At 51.4% G+C, this 16,009-nt stretch overlaps 1 protein-coding gene across 12 annotated transcripts in view; it reads left to right on the top strand.

Annotated features, from left to right (window-relative positions):
- AMOTL1 (angiomotin like 1) overlaps positions 1–16,009 on the top strand; it is a 152,290-nt gene that overhangs the window by 130,013 nt on the left and 6,268 nt on the right. For all 12 annotated transcript variants that reach the window (XM_004754517.3, XM_045087176.1, XM_045087179.1 and 9 more), the window contains 5 exons: positions 2,704–2,853; positions 6,110–6,300; positions 11,018–11,143; positions 11,763–11,989; positions 14,814–15,038. In XM_004754517.3, the coding sequence (XP_004754574.2) occupies positions 2,704–2,853; positions 6,110–6,300; positions 11,018–11,143; positions 11,763–11,989; positions 14,814–15,038 (919 nt within the window). The remainder of the gene's footprint in view (positions 1–2,703; positions 2,854–6,109; positions 6,301–11,017; positions 11,144–11,762; positions 11,990–14,813; positions 15,039–16,009) is intronic.

Below are 16,009 nucleotides of genomic sequence, written 5' to 3'. Positions count from 1 at the left end.
CAGCAGTCTGCACCTCTGGCCCCCACGCCAGCCAGCCCCCCAGGATACGGGGCCTGAGCTGTGCAGAGCCACTGCCGAAAGTGGAGACTCGAAGTCTGGAAGAGGTCTAAGGGAGGTATCCACACAGTACTGCCATCGGTGTTGGGGCGCAGCAGACAGTGTTGCTACTCATCCAGCTGTTGTCGAAAATGAAAAGCGGCTCCTTCAGAAGGCCTCTCCTGACACTGGCTAACTCAGGGGTCCCGGCAAATTCAGTCATGGTGCAGGCAGCCGAATGGGAATGTTGCTAAGTCAACAAGGGTCTTCTCCGCTAGAAGCCTTTTAAACCCACAGTCCAATACAGGACCTGCATTTTAAGTCTAGCACGAGGACCCAAGCAATAGCCCCAGAGGCTTCCCAGTTACCACTGTGGGACCCATTAACTAGGATGTATATTTGGTGCAGAAAGAGACCTTAATCCCTAAAGGATGCAAGGTCTGCTCTGAGGCCAGGGGACCAGCACTCTTCATTATGGTTATAACTGAAATGACTCAAGCGCCATCACCATGTGTGGAGCCAAGGAAAATTACAATTTTAAAAATCTTGTAAATTTAATATTTCTAATGAAGTACAAGTTAATTGGGAGCTTCCTAAAGACAGTTTTTGTTTTGTTTTTATAGTCACTACTGTGGATGTTCTTGTTGTTCTAGAAATCTTTGATTGCGTGTAGCTTCTCCAGCATCTCTCTTTGGACTTCCAGTGTCACTCCGTGATCTTATTCACATTTCTTTTGAGGGGTCTGAATTCAGTTCAGAGAGCTCATCCCAAGTGCTTACACTGACTCCAGGGCCAGACTACAGTGAATTCGAATCCTGACCCTGGAATGTGTCCCATGTGTGACCTTGAGCAAGTCATGTAAGCTCTTTAGTTCTCTCTCTTAGCTGGAGACGACCCAAGAGCAGTCCCTTTACTGATACCGGAGGATTCGGTGAGATCTTTGCATATAAAGCACAATGCTGGGCATGGAGGAACTTGAAAAACATTGGCTAATGTGAACTATTATTCTTAGTCCTCCCCATTCCAGTACACTCCTTGCTAGACCAAAGGCTGAGACAAAAGCGAATGAGACAGAGCCATGCCTTTGAGGATCTTGGAGTTTATGAGAAGTAAGAGTTCTCCATTCAACAAATATTTTTTGAGTACCTACTGGATGCCGGGTACTGTTGCAGGCACTGGGGGAACACGGTGGACCTTGGCCCAGCAGGGACCGAAAGGCACAGATCTCATGGCCCTTCTGTTCTAACAGCCACATGCCCAGAAAACTGGACAGTGTAGGATAGGGCAAGCAGTATATGAAGGGGACTCACAGAATGTTTTCTCAGCTGAACCGGCTTCTAGCACAGAAGCCTGCAGTTAGTAGGTTCTCAGATGTCTATCCAACTGAATCAAGCCATCAGAAGCACAGTGGATGGATGGGGTAGATGGAAAATGTTGCCAAGAGCAGGTTTAGAGCAGGCTTTGAGTTTGCTGCTGCTCCTCAGCCCCCAAAGGTCAGAGGTCTCTCCATCCTATTCCAGTGGCTGTGGCCAGGATATAGGCATAGCACCCGCAGTGCAGCCTTCGAAGTGAGAAGCCACCGTTGGCAGCAGGCTCTTCAGTCACTAGCATGTTCCAGCCTGCCAGTGTGATCGCGGGCCGAGCTCAGGATCTGGATTCCCTGAAAAGCCTCAGCATACCCAGGTGCAGACAGGAGCTACCATCTGGTGTCTTCTCATGCATGACCAGATCGAGTCAACGTTTGGCACAAGTTGATTCCCAGGAAGTTAGAAAGGGGCCTGGGATTTATGGACGCGAGCCAGGCTCCTAACTGGAGGAAAACAAAGTCTGGGAGTGAGAGTTGACGTTGTGCATTGTGATTCCAAATCCGTGCCTGATGTGATATTTCCATAAATCCTTTTTACCTCAGTCTCCATCTCCTCAGTTGTGGTGGTGGGTGGGGGGTGTTCATTGTGCCCTTCCTGTCTGTCCGGGGCTGTCCACTACTCCCCTATAAAGGGCCCAGAACTCTTGTGAAGAAAGATACTCCACACGTATCTACAATAGGAAATTGTATCTTTATCACAAGTGTGTACATATACCTACAATTTCTCCGTGACAGTAATTTACAGTTACTATAGAAGATTCGAGAACTTCAGAAGAAAATAAGGAAGAGGAGAAATTCTTATTGTGCCATACAGATAAATATGGGTGATGCTTTTAAAGTCTTCCTTTCTAGGCTTTTTTCCCAGGTTTTTGATGATAGGCAGGCAGAGCTGTGAGCATGTATATGATTTTTTTATTTGGGGTTTTTTCCTTAACATTATAAAATAAGCTTTTCCTTGTGGGCTTAAAAACTCTTTACCAACTTCATTTCCCATGTCTGCAGATGTTGACAGGATTAAGTAATCACCAAGGAGGGAGCTTAGAGCTGGACCCATGGCTGAAAGCAGGTGCCCTGGTAGGGGTTTCTCATTCCAAGCATCCCATTTGTTCTAGGTGTAACTGGTGTTGTTTGGGTCAGTCCTTTCTGTCCCAGCACGGCGGAGAGATGGCATTAGGTAAGGGCCATCCACTTGTAGTTCAAACACAATCCCCAGCTAATCTGACCCCTCACACCCACCTCCACCTCAGCTTTGAGAACTGCCGGTCTGAGTTCTCTGCTCGTCTTCACTGTCCTCTGCTCAGTTACGAGAGAAGCAAGCCTATGTGGAGAAGGTGGAAAAGCTCCAGCAGGCCCTGAGCCAGCTGCAGTCTGCATGTGAGAAGCGGGAGCAGATGGAACGGAGACTGCGGACCTGGCTGGAGAGAGAGCTGGATGCGCTGAGGACCCAGCAGGTGAGGCCGGGGGCGACCATTCCTCCAGCACCATGCTGTGGTTTAGGTTGTGCACTGTGCATTGTGGACTCAGAGGGGACAGAGAGCTTCTGTCCCCAGCAGACCAACATCGTGGCCCATGGAGAAAAGGAACCAGGTGGTCCCCTCATTGCTGGGACAAAAGTCCTTAAAAGAGAGAAAGTGCTGACCCCTGGGGGGCTGGGCACAGGGGAATGCAGCTGGGGAGGACATTTGGGTAGGACTTTGAAAGATGAGTTTGTTGGACATTCTGGGGGACGAACGTCAGAGGTAGTGGAGGATTTTGCATAGGGGAGAGAGGTATGAAGCGGCGCATTCGGGTGGCTGGCAGCGGCTAGCTGGGGGAAAACGCATAGCGCTGAGGCATCAGAAGCAGGCTGGTGGAAGGCATCCAGTCAAGTTGAGAGATTGTATTTGTTCCTGTGGCCAGCAGAGAGCCAATGACCGGGAACTTTCTAAGCTGGAGAGGAATATACAGCAGGTCAGAAAAAGAGCCATCTCGTGGCCTCAGGAGGGTCTGGAGGGGAGACTGTGGAAGTCCGGGGGGCCAGCCGGAAGGCTCTTGGTGTCCTGGTGGGATTACATGTGGGAGCTAGTAAAAGGGTGAAATGAGTCGGGTGTGGTCATCAGTGAGTTTTCTAGGTAAAGGAGAGGAAGGAGTTCAGGGCTCTCCCTAGGACATAATATTGGCCACAACCTCCTTCCCTTCTTTGTGCCAGTCACAGCTGTCGGTGTAACCTAGCTTCTGATGAGCTTAGAGTCCCACAGCCGAGCTCAGGTCCATGTGTTCCTCAGCGAGGAAAACTCTGCCGCTGGTTTAGACTCCATAATACACTGGCCGAAGACTCCTGGCTCCCGAGAGCGCCTGGGGCTTGTGTGTCAGCAGCCAATGCAGTGGGCAAAGCCCCCTGCGCAGCTGCTGATGGGTGTGCTCAAAGTGGGAATCAGGGAAATGCAAGGCAGGGCTCCACGGAATTATCACTGGATAGAACATAGTGGTTGTGGTTGGAATACTTGAAAACACTTGAAAGCATCTGTTCGGGCCAGCTCAGCTCTTTCTCATGGCAGGCACACACATTTTGCTCTGGGTGTGTGTACTTGATGAAGGAAGGAGGTGTTAGTGAGATTGCCCAGAAAATTAAGGAACCTACCTGGCCTCCCGCCATCTCGGCTTAGTTGCAAGCTTGTAGGAAGGATGAGTCTGTCTCTGGACTTCTGAGCCATCTAGCCTATGCTGTGCACCCTGGTATTTAAAGGCCCACCTTTGAGTTTTTCTCAGTTAATGAGAACTTGACCTTCCCATCTACAAGGTAGGCTTCTCTGGTGCCTGCTACCTCGCTGGCATCTGAGGGGTACTCACGAGACTTTGGCCAACAAAAAGAGCACATCTCAATCTTTAGAGCAAAAGGGAATATTCTTTTCCCAGTTAATGTGCCAACCCACATCCTAGAGTCAGATGACTTATCCTTGGATCTCCTCTTTTGAGAGCTGTGAAACCAGACTCAACTCCATTACCCTTGTTGTTATAAGGGATCTCCCGCCACCACAGAAGTGAAATCATACTTAGCATTGTTGGAAGCTTAGAGATGAAGAGAAGAGGAAGGGAAATGAACACATTTAAGAATTCACTGTCTTCTCTTTCTTACAAAGAGGTCAAGATAATTTTTACATCTTACTACCACAGGAGTCCTGTGAGGTAGAAGAGAGAAGAGAGGGGGAGCATTCTCAAAGAGGAAGATGAGGCACAGGGCAGTTGAGAGACCAGCCCAAGGTCATTAGCAGATTAGGACATCCATCATTAGTGAAAACATGAAGGACAGGAGATTGAGTCTGTACTGTTCGCTGTGGTAATGCTAGCAGTAGGCACGTGGTGAGTAGATACTTGTGGACGAGCTGAGTGGGCAGCAGAAGCTGGCCTGCCTGCCCTCTCAACCTGTTTCTCTGACCAGCATCCTTATCCATTAGACCATGCTCTCTTTGTGTTATTGAATCCTGAAACTTGTGCTTTTATTTGAGTAACTCTTAATGACCTGACTCAGGGGCCCTGTGGAGGGATGCCATGATCTCATTTGAGGCCGAGAGGATTTTGCAGAAATCAGCCAGCTGACATGACATCACATGGGGGTGACACAGAAGATGACGGGCACAGATGGCAGCCTAGCCAGGCCATGGGGTCTTTTTCTTGGAAACTTCCTAACTTCCTAACAGCAGGGGAGCTTCTCATCTCAATGGACTGGTTCATTTGTCCCCCTGCCTGAGGTCAGCGCCTGGCCAAATGGAGTCAGTGGGCTTCTGTACAGGTTGATGAGGACAGTTACGTGCTTTCTGCTCTATTCTTGCTTAAGTGTTTGGTACTAGACCAGACTCTAGAATAGCTGTAATTAAAGCTTTAAAAAATGGAACAGAAACCTACAGGCTAGAGAAAGCCCCTGGGCCCATTTGCTCTGGTCTGTCTGGTAGGATCAGAGTCTGTGAGTACAGCTCATGTGCTGAGCTGTTGTTCCAGTTAATGGATGTGGTTCTGGGTAAAGCATTCAGGTACCCCACACTTTGCACCCAGCTCTGTGTTTACAATTTGTGGTCGCTGGAAAACTTGAGGGTAATGTCCGTTTCAGGACATGGAGTAATGGGGGGAAACCATTCTCTTCTAAAGCCAGAACCTCAAAACATGCACGTCATGCTATTTAGAGAAGATAATAGACCTGTGTTCAAAGGGAAGAAATCCAAAACATCCATATCCTTACTCGTGAGCAGTCCAAATAACACAACTGCTTTATTTCCTATCTTCCAGACCCAGATGGAAAGAAGGGGCTGAAAATGAGCTTGACTTTCACTCACAGGTTTCTGGTAGCACTTTATTTTGGTTAGCCCTTTAAGGTTGATAAAAGCCTTTCTTAGGTAGTAGCTAATTTGCTTCTGGGGCCCTCAGTGGAACAGACAGTCCGTCCTCTGTGAGCTACCACTGATTAGCTAAGAGGAACTGGACAATTCATTCCACCTTCCAGCAGCTGCGTTGTCTCCCCTCTAACATCAAGATAAGGTGCATGAGGATTCGGGGTGGAGGAATTTGGATGGTGATCATCCTTGGCGGTAGGATCTGGAGGGTCGACATCATCCCCGAAAGAGAGGGAGCGAGAGCATGAGGACAGAGTGGGACTGTGCTGTGGGGTCCGCACACCCTCTGTACATGGTCTGCCCCATTCCCGCCTCAAGATGCATTATTTATCTTGCTTCTCAGAAACATGGAAACGGCCAGCCACCAGGCATGCCGGAGTATAACGCCCCAGCCCTCATGGAACTCGTGAGGGAGAAGGAGGAGCGCATCCTGGCCCTGGAGGCCGACATGACCAAATGGGAGCAGAAGTACCTGGAGGAGAGTACCATCCGGCACTTCGCCATGAACGCCGCGGCCACTGCAGCGGCTGAGAGGTAAGGTCAGCCCACGGTGCATCTGATGCAGCGGGTGGGGAGCTGCAGGGTCCCCGGGAGGGGTGCTGTGCTCTCTTGCCCACGCATGTGTGTCATGGGCCTGCGGAGATTCCGTCCTTGTTAAACAGGGGCCTGACTGGACGATGGGGCCGCCTCCGACCCTCAACCTGGGTCAGGTCCCACCTTCCCCAGGGGCCCAGCAGGAACTGTTAGTAGCCTCATCGTGCAGGCGAAGAAGCGAGGCTCTGTGAGGTGTGCTGGTGGATCCCCAGTCACACTCGCCAGGAGCTATGGGGCCACATGTTCCCTGGGGTCTGATATGACCCGAAGCCTGGTTTCTTTTGCTTTGAAACTGTTGCTGTTGTCAGTTATTCCCTCTGCTGCTTTGCTTCCTTTCTGTGGACTTCCACACAACCACTTCCTCCCCTTTGAAAATGAGTTTAGGGGCGCCTGGGGTCTCAAGTCGGTTGAGTGTCTGCTTTCGGCTCCGGTCATGATCCTGGGGTTCTGGGATCGAGTCCCAGGTCAGGCTCTCTGATCAGTAGGAGTTTGCTTCTCCCTCTGCCCCTCCCCCTGCTCGTGATCTCTCTCTCACAATCTCTCTCTAATAAATAGAATCTTTTAAAAATAAAAATGAGCTCCAAATGCTTGATAATCGACAAAGGAATGCTGGTAAAGCATCCTCTTGTCTGAATGAGGGAGTGCTCTTCCCCAACTGCTGAGGACTACCTGCACATGGTCTTGTCCCCTCCCCGCGCCCCGACTTGAGGGGCCGTGCGTCCCACCGTCAGGCCTCCCGCTGCCTCCCTGCCCCCTGCATTGGCTGTGGGCCCATAGATTCCATGGGCATTTCATTCACAGTTGTTTGTGATTTATCACAGTTTAGGGTCATTTCAAGTGGGAGAGACCCTCAAATCTCAGAGGAATGTCCCCGAAACTGGGCTTACTGGGGGATGTTGTTGAGCCCTTTGGGAGGGTGGGACCCGAACCAGGTGAGGAGTAAACACAGGATGCAGCTCCATCATGTAGTTGGTGCCACGTTTTAGAGGCCATGTTGTAGGCCTGTTGGGGTGGAGTGCATGGGGGTACTCTGTAAGGTCTCGAGGGCTTTCACCTTCATTACTCAGGCAGAGAGAAGCCCCCAGCAATTGTCCCTCCAGGGGCTCCCCCCAGGAACTTGGAGCAAGAGCAGTGCCAACCCATGTGGGCACAGGTGTGTCCTCTGGGCGCCACAACGCGCTCACACCTGGAGAGACCCTACGGACTCGTGTGGAGAATGACCCCCAGGGGTCAGTTCCTAGTGCTCGGCTGTGAATGTCTGCGTGAGGGCAAACAGCCCACAGTAGCCCCTCTGAGGGAGCCCCGGGAGCAGGCACAGACCCCGGAGAAGTGTGTCGGGTGGCGGAGCCCCAGAGTGACGGCGGGAGAGCTACAGGGAATTGGGGCCTCCAGTTCCTGCCCAGGGTGAGAAGAGTGAAGCCTGGATTTCTACAGAGCTGCGAGGTATTGCTTTTCAGCTTTCTGTTCTCTGAGGCGGTAACCCACCTCTGTCTCGAGGAGGAGCCCAGACGGTCATCCAGTTACTGAAGCCTTTGGCCTTCCTCGCCCTTTTGGGTCTAATGCCCAGCTGTCCGCGATGGCCCTGGGAGTCGCTGGCTCCGTGGGGTTGTTAGTGGAGGGAACACTGCACAGGCAGGCAGGGCCTCCCCACCCCCACCCCTGCAGGCTTCTTCCTCTGCTGCTGACTGTGGGCGTGTGATTACACATAAACCTTCCTGAGTGTCCCTGAGTTCCTTCAAAAAATCACCTGATTCCTGAAACAGAAATGGTAATTCTTGGCTGGTTAGGTCAGAGAACCATTGTAGCCCACCGGCTGAGGACAGGAGAGCCCTGGCAGCAGTGTAAATGTGTTACCTTGGAAACGGACTTGGGGTCCTTTGTATGTCGTGGCCATCTCCACTCCCCGTGCTTTATGAGATTAAATGTGTCTTTGGATCCTGGGCCCCGAGAGGACAAACAGGACTGGGATGTCAGACCAGAAGTCGGGGAATGAAAGGTCTGAGGCGTGAGACACCTGTGGTGGGCACCGGTCAGAGCCCGCGTTCAGCCACTCACCTGTGCTAGGCCCCGCCTTGCTCGTCTTCCTCCAGGCAAGGCACACTGCTCTGTTACCCACAAAGGATGGGAGTCCTGTGGGATTTCCCCAGCCCTGCAGCTCTCCTGTACCCAGTGTGGAGTCTCAGATGCACAGGTAGATCAAGGCCCTTCCACCAATGCGCCTGGCCCCCCCTTCTTTGTTTCCACATGTGTAAATTGGGCATCTAATAATTCTGTGGGAACTCCCTTCCCCTTCCTGACCACTCCTTCCCCCCATCTGGGGGAAAGTCCATGAGATGAGGTCAGGGGGTCAGTCTGATCTCCAATTTTAATTTTCAAAGAAAACCTCTGTAATTTTGCACTGCTTTTTTTTTTTTTTTTTGATAGAGAGGGAGAAAGGGGAAATGAAGAATTTTTGAGAAAGGTCAAAATTCTCAGCTCTTGTCTAGATGCTCCTTGGCCATGTATGAACTGGTAAAAATGGCCAGCCATTCGGTTTGTAACTTTACACACACTGTTGCATGCTTCGTGTTTATAAGCAGTGATTTTTAAAGGAATGATTTTTGTCTACCGAACGCTTCCACCATCTTGATGCCTTTTGGCACCGTTGATCGGAATTTTGAGGGGTTGGGCCTTTTTTATGGTTTTGAACCTTTTTACAGATCCCAATGCAGTGTAGTTAATGTTTTTGAGAGCAGCGTGTGTGATTTTACCTCCTGAGGTGTTTTGATCTAATTCTTCCTGCTATCCTTACGTGGCAGCATAAATATGATTTTTTTTTTAAAGATTTTATTTATTTATTTATTTGATAGACAGAGATCACAAGTAGGTAGAGAGACAGGAGGAAGCAGGCTCCCTGCTGAGCAGAGAGCCTGATGTGGGGCTCAATCCCAAGACCCTGAGATCATGACCTGAGCCGAAGGCAGAGGCTTAACCCTCTGAGCCACGCAGGCGCCCCCCAAATATGAATTTTTTAATTGGTGTCTGGCTTTGCGTGATTTTTCCAAAAGTTAATTGGTTGACAGTGTTTTCTTCAGCCACTGATTTCTGTGGTGGTGATTTTTGGGCACTGTAGGGTAAATTTATGACCTGCAGAATTGGCCTCAGAATTCTGCCTACGCAACAATACAGCAAAAACCTCCACCACCTCTTCCAAAGCGTTCTTTTGGCTGTCTGTGTGTTTAAAGCATTTGCTTCTTTTCTATGTTAGTTGGCCTTGTGCTTTATTTTCAGCTGCATTTCACACAAATATACTTGCATGTACCCACTTTGTTGGTTTATTTTATCTTTGTGCCTTTTGCTGAGGCCTTCTTCATAAAGACACGGGAAGTGGGGCTCCTGCCTTCAGCTCAGGTCATGGTCCCAGGGTCCTGCAGTCACACCCCGCATCAGGCTCCCTGCTTAATGGAGTGTCAGCGTCTCCCTCTGCCCCTCCCCCTGCTCGTGCTCTCTCTCTCTCTCTCTCAAATGAATAAATAAATTTAAAAAGACACAGGAAGCTCTAGCAGTGCAGCGTGATGGTTCAGGGCATGGACCGAAATATCTGGACTTGAATCTGCCCCACCTTCACTAACTGGGTGTTCTCACAAAGTCACCTCACCTATTTATTCATCAGTACAATGAGGATAAGGCCAACTACCCAGGTTGCTGTGAGGGCTGTGTGAGAGGCCATGTGTAGCATGTCTTACTTACCCTGTCCCTGGTGTAAAGGAAAAGCTCATTTGTTGATAGCTGTCATTAGAGTGATAAAAGAAGGAGTTCTCTTTGCTATTCTTGAGTGTTCTAGAAAAACGCTATTAAGATTTTAAATATGATTGCAGCATTGGAATATGAAGTTCAAGAGATGTGAGATCTTTGGCTAGACCATTTATCAATTTGGCGTTCACTGGTCCGAGACACTAGGGCACCTTAGAATTGGAGATACACCTAGATCACTTAGATGGCACCATTCTCTTCTTTTTACCAGTCATCATTAACTAGGAGTGATTAAATTATCAAAAGCAGCAGAGGAGTAGTTAGCTTCAACCAGGCACCTGCTTCCAGCCACCCTGCACCATGTCTGCCACTCCCTCCACTTCAGCTCCTTGACTGGACTTTCCAGGGACAGCTGTGTGTCTCCATCTCTCTGCCCCGCCACTTGGCATGGCTGTCACACAGGGGTTCATGAAGCTGGCCGCGAGCTAGCCTGCAGGCTCAAGGGAAGATTTTGCCTGAGCCTCGCTGTCCGAGAGGCCCAGTGTGTGTTTCCAAGTATTTGCCGAGTCTCCGTTTCACTGTAAAATACTGGAATTGCTGCTAGGTGGGTGAGAAATCGAAGTAGAACGTTGACTCTGATTGAGAAAGGATAAGTATGGAGGACAGGCATGAAGACACAAGTACAATGACAACAGCTTCCCTCTGTCATAGGGGGTACAGTAGGGGTCCCACAGGAGAGCAGGGAGTTTTGATCTTTGGATTTCATTTTGTTTCCCCAGACGCTGTCTTCATTCTATCAAGTCTAGGGGGAGAGCTGGCCAGGATTTCAGAGAGGGAGAGGGGTTGAAGAGATACTGTCTTGTGGTGCCCTCAGATACCTCCCCAGGAGGATACGCGTCATTGTCTGTGTGTCCTGTGTTCCCAGGGACACCACGATCATCAACCACTCGAGGAATGGCAGCTACGGCGAGAGCTCGCTCGAGGCCCACATCTGGCAGGACGAGGAGGAGGTGGCACAGGCCACCAGGAGGTGTCAGGACATGGAGTACACGTAAGGGACCGCCATGTGCTCATGGCCACACTCCTCAAGTACCACACAGGGCCCACCAGTCCCTCCCTGCTCTGAACAGCTGATGGGCTCAGCCACATAACCCCAAGTCTGGAAGGGAACCCACGTGCTTTCTGATTCTCATTTTGGGCCATGAGGGGGATGAAATCCTCTTTTCTCAGGAAACCTGTCTGTCTTGTATTTTTCTGTTCTCGGAAAACGGGGGCATTGACCTTTGTGGAAAGCCAACCCTGTGTGAGGCTTCAGAGTGGTTGAGTTTCCTGACTGCCCCTCCGGCCCCCATCCCCAGGGACCCAAGATCCTCTGACTTGGTCCATGAGCACACCGTAGTTCAGGAGGTCCCTGCCGGGAGGCCGCAGCCATTCTGCGCATATGTCCTTGGGGTCCCAGGAGAGGCCAGAGAAGGTGTGCCCTTCTGATCTGCTACGGAAGTTCTGTTTTGTATAATTTGCAGATTGTAAATGTTTGAGGACTCACGCTGCGCGTAACTCTTCCTCTGAATTATAATTCAAGTCCCTGGGGCAGCCCAAGAAAAATGGTTCAGGTTTTTCTCGCCAAATAGCTTCTGTTTATGGCCGTTTGATTTTGTCTTGTTACATAGCATTAAGAATCTCCATGCCAAAATCATAGAGAAGGATGCCATGATTAAGGTCCTTCAGCAGCGGTCCCGTAAAGACGCCGGGAAGACAGACTCCTCCAGCCTGCGTCCCGCCCGCTCCGTCCCGTCCATTGCTGCGGCCACGGGGACCCACTCCCGCCAGACGTCGCTTACCAGCAGCCAGCTGGCCGAGGAGAAGAAGGAGGAGAAGCCCTGGAAGGGGAGCATAGGTGAGCCCCACACCTCCTTCAGGCCAGGATCGGAAAAGCAAGAGCTACACAGATGTGGAGAGGCGAGCCTACCTGGTCGGAAACCCTGACTGTGAAGAGTGTTTGTTTTTGAACCCGGGTCTGTGGGAGACCCTCCATGTCCGTGGAAAGCGTTCTGACCCTTTGGCGGTCCCCAGCTCTGCCATTCATGAGATGCCGAAATGTCAGAGTATCTCCGCGTCTATTGACCCATCTGTGGATGGCGAGGATAATTGGTCACCCTTTAGTTGTGGAAATTAAACGAGATATATGGAAGCAAAGCTAGACTACAAGAGTAGCTACCGGCCCTGGGTTGATTCACATCACAGTCATTGTCATTATTGCTGAAAGTCGAAGTAACCCTCACGGCAGAAAATGGGAAAATCCCAGAGAGGTCAGGCTCTGGACTTGGCTGCACTTTTGCATCTGTGTCTGGAAAAGCAATGTCCTGCTTTCTGCCAGGTGGCTGAGCTGAGGGCAAAACGAGAGAATGGGGAGAAAGTGCTTTGGAAGCCGTGCTGTCAAGCATAAGGGGTGGTGGGTGGTCGTTTTTGTTGGGTGGTGGTTGCAGAGGTGAGCTCTGCCGATGGGGTCTTCCTCAACCTCAATGGGTTTGCTGGGCGCAGGCAGCCCTGCTGAGGGGGCTGCCAGAGCCTGGAGCGGAAGCAGGCAGCGTGCCCGGACACCCGTCTTGCTCTCTCTTCCCTTGAGCTCCAGCGGCTCCCAGGCTCTGGCCCTTCTTTGATGCCTTTCCCTGGGTCAGAGTGTGTTTTGTTTATCTGTGGAGCTGAGAGCCGTCTTCCTCCGCACAGAACCCCAGAGGAGCCTGGTTGCTTTGTGCCAAAGGGAATAAGGGCTTGCAGAGTGGACCAGCCAGTGTTGGGGGATCAAAGGCGCGGCCAGAGTCTCTGGTTGCCATCCCTTCACAGGTCCCTTCAGCAGCCCCTGCCCACCACAGGAATGCACTTCAAAGAGGACATGTGCAGATGGCAGCTGGGGTCATCAGAGACCCTCCCAAGGGCCCGTAGCTCCATCCCCTGGTTAGAGAGCCCGGGGAGTAGTGCTCAGGCCGGTCTGGTACAGGAGTGGGAAGTGTGCTGGGCCATGATGGGTCACTCCCTGCTGCAGGCGGTGTGCGACATCCAGCCAGGCAGGCGAGCCACCGCTGTCTGGGGCTCTCCCCGCTAGCATTTGGCATGTCTGAAGCAGGCCCGGGAGACCGAGGACCCGTCCACAGGAAGGGTTGCTGTGTTCTCTGCTCTGGTGTTCTCCTCATGATTGTGACTGTCCACGCGTCACAAAAAACCAAAGGGGACTCCCTGAGGGACTGAGCAGAGGGACACATTCGCAGTTCCCAAATTGTCTCCAATGCCTCTTGCTTCCTGGGCTCCGGAAGGAGGGGGGGTGACCGTGTGTATGTCCTGGATGGCCTGGGGCTCCCCGGCAGGCTGACTGGCTGGTGACCTCATTCCATCAGAGCATCCTTGTCAGGCCTTGGAGGTTCAACAGGCAGGGTGCAGGGATCCAGGAGCACTGGCTGGACTTGGTGTCAGGCACAGACACATCTGAATCCCGTTTCTGTGGCTTCTTAGCTGTGAGAGGTTCATTTCTCTGCATTCTCATTACCTTTGCCATAAAACAAAAGATAAGGACAGGACCTGTGTCAGAGGAGCATTGTAAAGTAGAAAGTGAGCTGGTGTGTGAGGAGCAGGTCGCCGAAGACCCTTGTTCCTCGCAGTGCAGTGCAAGGACCCCCAGATCACCTGGGAGCTCCTTAAAGAAGCGGAGTCCCAGGCCCCACCCACGGAGTCACACGGCACTTGAACAGTGTGTCCAAGAAATGGATACACAGTTACATGTGACGGCCCTGCTTGTGAATGGGCACCTTGAAATCACCCTGGCCAGGATCCTCTCTGGATGGCTGGCTCGTTAAGCGAACAGATACTTGGTTGTGCTTACTACCACCTTTTCTGGGGGCTAGTGTTCTGGGATGCTGGCGCTTTCCGGGCGTGCATGCCCTGTGTCACTGTTCAGAAATACAAATGTTGTTTTCCTGGCCAGCACATCCCCTTTCCACCCCAGTGCCTGCCTAGGGCAGCAGGGAGGAGGAGCAGGGCTCAGTGACCCTGTCCAGAAGGCCAGCTGGCTCCCTGCTTCCTGGGGGCGTGGCTTGCCGCTGCAAGGGATCTGCTTTGGGGAATAAAGAGCACGACTTGGTGTTGCCCTGACTGCGAAGAGTATTTGTTTTTGAACCCGGGTCTGTGGGAGACCCTCCATGACCGAGAGTGGGGCAGTCTTCTGGGCTGCTCTCAAGGCCCCTGGGCTCCATGTCTCAGATCCGGGAAGCCTTCCGTGTTTCTTCCGCACACACATGCTGCTCAAGGCTAGCCCTCCCTGGGCTGTCGGATAGCCTCGTCTCCAGAAAGCCCGGCAGGAATGCCCCCTCCCCTCGGCACGGGCTGTGAGGCCTCTTCTACTACCCTGGGCATGATTTTATCCTAGTGTTCATCATAATTCATCATTACCAGCTTACTTAAGAACTACTCTTCCAAAACAAACAAACAAACAAACAAAAAACCCAGGGAGTTTTAGAGACGGGGCTCTAGGTCTTTCTTTCCTTTCTTTTTTTTTTTTTTTTTTTTAAGTCCCTCCGTGTTTGTCCTCTTATCAGGCTAATGATAAGTGCTTATAAAGGACATGATAAATGAGTCAATGAATGAGGCTGTCCTCAGGCGAGAAGGAAATGAAATTTTTGTTTGTGTTTCTTCCGAGATTGGCATTAACACAGCTATCCTTGTGTCCTCAGGGTTGCTGCTAGGGAAGGACCACCATGAACACGCCTCCCCCGCCCTGGCCAGCAGTGCCCACGCAAAGACGGGCAGCAAGGACAGCAGCACCCAGACCGACAAGAGCACTGAGCTCTTCTGGCCCAGCATGGCCTCCCTGCCCACCCGTGGCCGGCTGAGCGTGACCCCTTCCAACAGCCCCATCCTGAAACACCCGGGGGCCAAAGGGACTGCGGAGAAACCGGGTATGGCTTCTTCCCTCCCTTTACTCTGAGAAAATCCAGAGAACTCTGACCAGAGAGGGAGCCTTTGGTTGGGACTGAGGGGGTAAGTGGGGGAAGGGTGCCAGGAATGCCAATCAGCTCTCACTTCATGGGGTTCTTTTTTTTTTTTTTAAATGACTATTTATTTGTCAGAGAGAGAGAGCATAAGCAGGGGAGCAGCAGCCAAAGGGAGAGGGAGAAGCAGGCTCCCAGGAACCTGGTGCGGGACTCAGTCCCAGGACGGACCTGAGCTGAAGGCAGCTGCTTAATGGACTGAGCCACCCAGGCATCCCCATGGGGGTTCTTCATAATTATGCTTACCCTGATGCACTTTATTCTTACGGGAACAAAATATGTATAGACACTTCGGTTTGCCTTTTAAACGAAGGTACCCTTTTAATGGATGCTTTGTAGTCAACGCTTCCCCAGGGGTGTGAGAATTGACCCACTGCGGGGTGTTTGGGAATGAGAAGCCCCCCAGCTTGTGTGGGAACTAGTGCTAGGCACCAGGCACTTCAGAGTTACTGGGTATGCAGATATTGCCTTCGAGGGGTTCGCCCTTCAGGGATCCAGGTTTAGGGGCGCCCTCCCGACTGAGGGGGAAGGCAGACTTGACTGCAGGGCAGGTAGACTTCTGGCACAACCCTCACACCAGCAAGAATGAGGTGCTTTAAAATATTTAGGAGAAGACAGCCTGAGCGCGGTGGGCTTGCCGTGAGTCCAGAGCATCCGGGGAAAGACCAGCTGTGCCTTTGGGTTAATCTGAGTTGTGGTTAGCCCTCCCGAGTTCTTTGGAGGAGGTGGGGCTCTCGGGGGCATAAATTAACCATTTCCTCCAAGGGGCTACTTGAGTTTCAGCCGTAAAAGTAGACACGAAAACACAGCATTGTCATTTTATGAACATTTAATTCTTTTTTTTTTCTTTTAAGATTTTATTTATGGGGCACCTGGGT

This window comes from Mustela putorius, unplaced genomic scaffold (genome assembly GCF_011764305.1).
Source record: "Mustela putorius furo isolate JIRA1106 unplaced genomic scaffold, ASM1176430v1.1 tig00001069_pilon_pilon_pilon, whole genome shotgun sequence".
NCBI lineage: Eukaryota > Metazoa > Chordata > Mammalia > Carnivora > Mustelidae > Mustela > Mustela putorius.
This window is presented reverse-complemented; position numbering and strand designations above follow the sequence as displayed.